This window comes from Papaver somniferum, chromosome 6 (assembly GCF_003573695.1).
Source record: "Papaver somniferum cultivar HN1 chromosome 6, ASM357369v1, whole genome shotgun sequence".
Classification (NCBI taxonomy): Eukaryota; Viridiplantae; Streptophyta; class Magnoliopsida; order Ranunculales; family Papaveraceae; genus Papaver; species Papaver somniferum.
In genome coordinates this window covers 129,154,357-129,162,181 of record NC_039363.1, presented here as the reverse complement: position 1 = coordinate 129,162,181, position 7,825 = coordinate 129,154,357, and the positions used below count along the sequence as shown (strand labels likewise).

The following is a 7,825-nucleotide window of genomic DNA, read 5'->3' as shown; positions in this document are numbered from 1 at the left end:
ATACTCTCCTTTTTTAATCGAGGAAGATCCTTGAGCACTTCTCGAACAAAAGGTGTTGGGGAGTTTGTTAAGTTTTTGAACAATTGAAGAACATCTCGAACTGACTTCCCTAGTAGGATACACATGGTGAGTACTGAAACCAATTGGTTTAGACATACGAATGTCAGTTACACCTTTGAGAATTAAATCTAAGGTGTGTTGAAGACGAATAACCGATTTTTCATTGAAACTAGATTTCTTCCTTTGTTCAACATGACCTTTTGAATTACAAAAGAGACACATCTTTTGATCACCTGATTGACTAGACAGAACAAACTCAACACCATCGTTGGGAGGTTTCTTCCTTCCATGTGGTATGGACATTCCTTGATTAGAGGAACTCACAGGCACATGTTTCTCAACAGGAAGGGATTTTGATTTTGCTTCTGAACCAGAAATTTTTCCAGTTATGTCAAAAGCAGTTGGTATATCAGACTCTTTGGAACATTCTTGAATAGAGAGTTTACTCAAAAGAAGTTCAGTTTCGAAATCATCCTCTATGAGTTTTTCCTCATTAGGGTTCTGTGAAAGACATATAAAGGTGTTTTCCTCACAAAGGATTTTTAGAAGAGAGTCACGCTCATTTACCATACCAACAAGGATAATGACTTTGTGTTTCAACTGATTGACATTATCAGCCTGGATTCTAACAAGTTTCAGAATCACTGCACTCTCTTTGGATGTATTCCTTTCAACTTCAGAGTCAGACTCGTCAGTAAGGTAGTCAGGGTAACACTTGTCAATGTATGTCTGTTTCCTTGGAACACAAGGTTCTTCTATATCCGAAATTGACAAATATTTCTCATTAATAGACTTTATGGGAAAAAAATCATTTCTGGCAATACATTTATCAGAGACAATATCGTCCATCCTCAGATCACTATAAACACAGACTTATAAGGTATTTAACGTGTTTGCCTGCTCTGGTACCAATTGAAAATGAGGGGGTCTAACAACCAAACCCAACAATTCGTTTGGCAATCTAAGAGGACTTACTCCAATATACTTTCTAGAGGATCAACTAGACAGTCAGACTCAATCTAGATAAAAGTATATCAAAGAGTTTAATATCTCTAACTCTTAATTCAATCTGCAATCATCAAATAGAAATATGCGAGCCCGATTGAATATAAGAGAAGTAAACTTGAACGGTACCAAAGACCAATGTTCAAGGATCAATCAATCTCAATCAACAACCAAAGGTTGGATTTCCTAATTGATCGATACAACGCAAAACCTATGATATTTCAATTATATAACAAAATATAATGCGGAAAAGAAATAACACAGACACCAGAATTTTGTTAACGAGGAAACCGCAAATGCAGAAAACCCCCGGGAATTAGTCCAGTTTGAACACCACACTGTATTAAGCCGCTGCAGACACTAGCCTACTACCAATAAACTTCGGACTGGACTGTAGTTGAACCCTAATCAATATCACACTGATTCAAGGTACAGTTGCGCTCCTTACGTCTCTGATCCCAGCAGGATACTAAGCACTTAATTCCCTTAGTTGATCTCACTCACAATCAAGAGTTGCTATGACCCAAAGTTGAAGACTTGATAAACAAATCTGTCTCACACAGAAAAGTCTATAGGATTGAATAAATCTGTCTCCCACAGAAATACCCATGAGTTTTTGTTCCGTCTTTTGATAAATTAAGGTGAACAGGAACCAATTGATAAACCATACTTATATTCCCGGAGAACAGATCAGTATTATCAATCACCTCACAATAATATAAATCGTATGATGGAAAAAATAGATATTTCGGAATCACAAATGATGATACCAAGATGTTTGTGATCACGTTTTATCTTGCCTATCGGAGAAATTAATCTCGAGCAAATATTAGAGAAGATAGCACTCAAACGATAGAATCGGGCAAGATCAGAACACGCAACTACAAGAGAAATAGTTGGGTCTGGTTTCTCAATCCCAATGAAGTCTTACAAGTCGTTAGCCAACAAGGTTTAGGAAAACCTAAGGTTAAAGGAGAATCAACTCTAGCTTATGCAACTAGTAACACACAGAAGTGTGGGGATTAGGTTTCCCAGTTGCTAGAGTTCTCCTTTATATAGTTTTCAAATCATGATTTGAAATCCAAGTTACCTTGGTGGCAAAGCATTCAATATTCACCGTTAGATGAAAAACCTGATTCAACCAAGCTAATATCTTTCAACCGTTAGATCGAACTTGGATTGTTACACACAAATGAAATGTACCCTCATTTAGGTTTATGTAACCGTACCCAAACGTGTACACCCATGTTGGCTCAACCATGGTCAACCGAAGTTAGTCGTACGATAACTCTCATATCAACCATATTCATCTTATCCATAACTAGTTCAAATGACTCAAATGAAGCTAGTTAAAGAGTTGTTCAATTGCTGAATTCTCATAGAAGTATACAAGAACACAATCGAAACAAAATCGGTTTGATTCACTCAATCAATTCATGAACATTATACACGGTTTGCAAGATTGCATTCCTTATTATATAAATGTTTATGTTCATGTACACAACCGATTTTAGAAAGTAACCCACTCAAGTACGCAAACGGGTACGCATACCTGAGTAGCCGTACTTGAGTTTGGTTACGCCGGTACGCATACGGGTGCGCATACTTCAGCACATTCCAAACTCCAGCAGATTTTCACGGAAGTGAACTCTCCGCCTGTATGTGTACGGGTACGCATACTTTCCCAGACATCGAGTTGTCAGACGGACGAGTCCATACCGAGCGGTAAACTCTAAACCACTGACAGAAAAGTCTAATGTGCTGGTGGCTTAGACTCGTCGGTTCGGTAGAAATTCAGCCGCTTAGTGCTTGTTTTCATAGTGGACGAGTACTTTTTTCCATTCACCAGGCTATGCAATTTGACAAACTTGTGGATGCTCATGGAAATTGCCCTTAGAGGGTTCTTCCAAAATTGTCAGGAAACAAGCTGAGAAATGTATCCAGAATTAGTTACACCAATATTAATAAGCAAATGCTGGACTTTGTGATGACTTAGAATTCCCTTGTATACACACCACACATACAAACTGAAAATGAATTTAACTAGTATTTGAGATTAAGATTCCGATCAAAAACAATAACACTCGAGGTTGAGACACTATACTTTGGGGCCGTCGTTCGTCATGTGTAAAGGTTTTGGGACAGGTTCTAAAACATAATGAAATGCTGAACTACTATAAATCTTTTGACAGACAGAAGAGAAAATAGACATGGTTCTGGTCCGAAAGAACTTAGTATATACTACTAACGACAGGTTCTTATCCCAATAAATTACATCAAATCTGGAGAATTTACATCCAACAGGCAACACCATAAACAATATAATCTCTAATGATTCTCATCACACAAGAGTCATTAACCCTGATCGACATTCGCCACTGCCTTGATATTGTCGATTCAAGCAACATGATTCATGTACGTAAATGAGCGATAATTAATAATATTCAATCTAACCCAAACCCACATTGTAATCGAAAACTGCAATGCGCAATATCATACCGAAGAAAAAAAACTTAGATATTAATCAAGTTTATTGTTCCAATTGAGCATACCAAACTCCTTGGATTTTCACATCCTTGGGAACTTTAGCACCTAAATCAGTATCAGAAGGCTGGATACTCTCAAACACTCCAATCAACTCACCACTGTCTGGTTTACTATCAGTAACACTCAAAGTAATGTTTCCAGACAAAGCAGCTGTGTTCTTAACATTCTCCTTCTGGAGTTCTTCCTCATCTCCTCTTCCACCGGCTGGCAAAGCAACAGCGTTGTCGTAACCAGTGGATCCACCTCTACCCTTTGGGTCCAAGAATGAAGAACCTCTGTAAGATGGAACCAAGAAAGGTCCTCCAAAACTTTCTGGCTTACCAGAAGCTACAAGTTGTTTAACAGTGAATAGGAAAGGTACACGTTCACCTCCTGGGAGCTGGACAGTTACAGCAGCGTAATCAATACCGTCTTTCTCCTCAAACTTAACAGTTCCGTCTGATGAGACCTCGAAAGGACCCTCGATTTCGTCTAGGGTGTAGGTTAGACGGGTCATGAGTTTAGTCTTTTGGAAATCAGGTGCTGAGTTCTTGCTAACACCTTCGGCTTTGACAGTGAATGAAGTTGGTTCCAAGCACAACTTCTTCATGGTGTATTTGCCTGCTTTGAAGCTGAATGAACCAGCACCACCTTCAATGGTTGGGCATTGATTTGCTGTTCCTGATCCTTTGACTTCCATGTAGGTCTTGCTCTGGATTTCATCGAAAGTTAGCCTTTTGGGGACACCCTCAGCGCTAGCTCCCTGTTAAACCATACAACATTAATAAGTTGAGTTACAGTTATGTTAGTTGTATATTTCTGACATGGAAAGGAATACAATTAACTTTTGAAATGATCATTAAAAGCTTACCGACACGACAAGAGCAGAAGTGGCAAGGGCAAAACCAGCAATCTTGGTGGTTTCGACACACTTCAAAGCTAGATCTTTAAGATCAGTTTGGAGAGAGCAAGTTAATCTAGCTGAGGATTGTTCGATCCCGAATGACTTGCTAACGCACTGAGAGGATCTAAGACTACGAGAAGAGACACCGAGCTTAGTCGGCATCAAGGTAGCGGCAGCTTGAAGAGATGCAGCCATGTTTCTGCCTTGTTGGTTTAGTGTTTCCCCGTGTTTTGCAGACTGCAAACTTCGGTTGCAAATAATTAAGAAGCTAATGTTTGAGAGAGATGTAGTTGTAGTATTATTATTTGGTGGACTTGATTTTAGATCTCCAAGGATAAGAGATTGGATAAGAGGATTCTGATGTGGGTGGTATCAGGTCATGCAACCAGGATCGTGTATGCCACGTGTCTTTCTTGGACCTCCTTGGCATTTGTTATCCAATTGTACCGTTCTCTGAGGATAATGAAAACCTTGTTAGCTGCTGCTACACTTGGTAGTCTTCGTTGGGCACTCACAACACCTTGGCCTCCCTGAAACAGTACCTTAGCCAATATGAAACAGTTATGCACGCCAACTAAATTTGATGACTGTTACTATGATTAGCTAATTATCTCAAATTATTGCAGAATAGAATTAGACCCATATCTAGCTTCATTCAGCAGGAATCAAATTTTTCAAGATAATCTAAGAGTATCTTTGAAAAACATGCCGCTTAGAATTTATTTTTTTTTTCTTCCAAAATGTTATCTCCAATGCAAGGGTAATATTTACTAGAAAAGATGATATGGCTTCCATCCCATGAGAATGTGTCGAGGAGAAATTCTAGTATTTCTTTCTCTGTGAACACATAAATCACGAAGCCATCCACGTGTCCACGTGTTCACAAACAATATTCGCATACATCCTAATTTTAGAATCGTACATCGTATGCGTAACGGGATGATTATATCGATTCATCGACTCGAAGTCTTCGGGCTTGTCATTGTCTAGTCGAATATTATCATAAATAATGTTCGTATAAAGAAATAAATCAAGAATCAAGTATAAATATAAAGCATATGAAATTTAACGCTGAATGTAAGGTGCTGAAATGTAAATGAGACAGATTTACGTGGTTCGGCACTAAGGCCTACATCCATGGGGTTTGGTGTTTCACTATGTACTGAATGGTTACAAAGATAGTCGAATGACTTTAAAGTATACATAGGTCTGCGGAAGTAGGGGGATTACTTACTCTTTCTATTTTTCTCTCCTATGCTCTCCTCTAATTGCTCTACAAAATGGTCTGCCCCCTCTCTCTTAGTGGAGAGGGGTATTTATAGGGAAGGAACATGGGTCCCATCTGTGAGGTGCCGTTGTAATCTTATCTTCTTGTGCTTTGTGCCTATTACGCAGAGGTCTTCGGCGTATGCCGAGGCCTGAGCTTGAATACGAAGGGTTATCCTCGCTTCTTCCACGAGCTGATCGACACGTGTATATCTCTTTGGTATTTAATGCGGGTAGATGGATGTCTGCTCGTGTCAGACAAGTGTCTCTTTGTCTGGTCACATCTGTGTCAGTCAAACTTCCTCTCAGCCGTTGATCTGGGATCTTCCTCGGGATTGGGTGTGTTAATACCCAAGGGGTATTATCTGGTGCTCCTCTGAGCCATCATACCTCTGTGGTCCTCTGTCCCTGACCGTCAGATCTGCTGACTGATGGTATCTTCTGATGAGATGCTTGCTATCATGTTTTGATGTCTCGCTTCGCATGCCTTCCACGTGTCTCTTTCTGTACATGTGGAGGATGATGAAAGGTGTACATACAATTTGCCCATCTTCTTCTAACTTGGGCATATTTTGCAATTTTGAAGAAGAAAGGTAGTCCTACACGTTTCCCACTTTGCATTAACTTCTCCCGTAACTGCTCCTTGGTACGAGGAGCAGTTATTGTCTTCTCTAGCTTCATAAATAGGAAAGAGAATGTGAAAAAAACTTTTATCCTCTTCTTGTCAGTGTTCATTCTCTTCTTGTTTTCTTATTCTTGTTCTTTAACCATTTACTATCGTCGTTCTTGTGAGGAATATAGCATTCAATTTTCTGTTTCTTTCTTCTGCTTCTTTCGTTCTTGATTGTTGCTGCCCCTGTATCTGTCGATATCTCCGATCCTCCTTTCTTCGACTGCGGTTGGTGCTTGTCGTCCTCTTCTATACAGGTATGGGATTTTTCATCAGTTGTTCAACATTGATTTATCAGTGTATCTATACGTTTGTCTCCTGCTGCTGTGTTCTTGGTTTTGCGATGAAGATCATACATGTCGAAGCATATATGCTTGCCATGTTCTTTGTTACAGCGTCTGTCAGTCTGTATATGAGTATTATCCCTGGAGTCGGATGGAGTATTTTTTAGTTTCTTAGGGCTTTTCATGTTTATCCGGATGAACCATTAATTATGAGTTTTTTGATCTTTAGTGATCTCCTCGTATTCTTCTCTAAACTTTTTTTGTGTTCCCTTCTAGATATGTCTGATCGTCCGCGGGCTCCTTACCAAACTCCGCCGTCTAGTCCGCCAAGATCCCCTCCGCGTAGAGATCCTGACAGATCTCCACTTGGGGAAGGTCCTTACAAGTCTTCGCAATCGGATCCTCGGGGTCATAGGGTTTCATCTTCCTCTGGTGCGAAGATTATGCCTTCTAAGAAAGTGGATATGCCGAAGGGTCCTTCTGGGTCTAGGTATGCAGTTAACCGCGCCCCTTCTCGTCCTCGTGAAGATTCTAGGAGTACGCAGGCTCCTCCTCGTGATGACTCTAGGAGTACGCGGGCTCCTCCTCCTCGTACTGAAATAGTGGATGCTCCGCCCCTTCGTTCAATGGCTCCTCCTTCAGTGCCTCCGCAGAAATCTTTGCCGCCTCCTCCCACGGTTTCTTTCAAAGGGAAGTACTCCAAGAGTACTATGTCGAGAGCTGATCCGTCTACAAATCTTCCTTCTAAAAGGAAAGCTTCGGAATTGGGTCCTACTTCTGATTCCGTAGACGAAGAAGAAATTGTCCCCGTGATACGCAACATTTCAGTTGGTAAGAAGAAGGTCACTTTCAAGCATATTGATCTTGAGATGTTCAAGGAAAAACATGAACTCCAAGCTTTTGAGGTTCGCTTCTATGCTCCTGACGATGATATCACCTACGAGCTCCTTGCTAATTACCAGTTTGACGAGTTTCATCTGTTGACTACGGTTGGAGCCTTCAAGGTGGGTATTATGTTGCCCTTATATAAGTCGGGTGACTCCTTTTATTATGACATGTTGGATAGTCGCGAAGGCTCTTCCACGAACACTCATAATCGTTCCGTGTCAC

At 40.3% G+C, this 7,825-nt stretch overlaps 1 protein-coding gene across 1 annotated transcript; it reads right to left on the bottom strand.

Annotated features, from left to right (window-relative positions):
- Positions 1–3,282: 3,282 nt before the first annotated feature.
- On the bottom strand, positions 3,283–4,798 carry LOC113289269 (oxygen-evolving enhancer protein 1, chloroplastic). Its single transcript, XM_026538479.1, has 2 exons — positions 4,463–4,798; positions 3,283–4,354 (listed from the first exon to the last, which is right to left on the bottom strand). Exons 1-2 carry the CDS (start codon positions 4,688–4,690, stop codon positions 3,596–3,598), a joined length of 987 nt encoding a protein of 328 aa, XP_026394264.1. The 5' UTR covers positions 4,691–4,798; the 3' UTR covers positions 3,283–3,595.
- Between the last annotated feature and the right edge of the window lie 3,027 nt (positions 4,799–7,825).

Coding starts and splice junctions, on each gene's coding strand:
- LOC113289269 (XM_026538479.1), bottom strand. CDS start 4,690: ATGGCTGCATCTCTTCAAGCTGCCGCTACCTTGATGCCGACTAAGCTC. Junction 4,355..4,462: donor CTTCTGCTCTTGTCGTGTCG/GTAAGCTTTTAA, acceptor ATGGTTTAACAG/GGAGCTAGCGCTGAGGGTGT.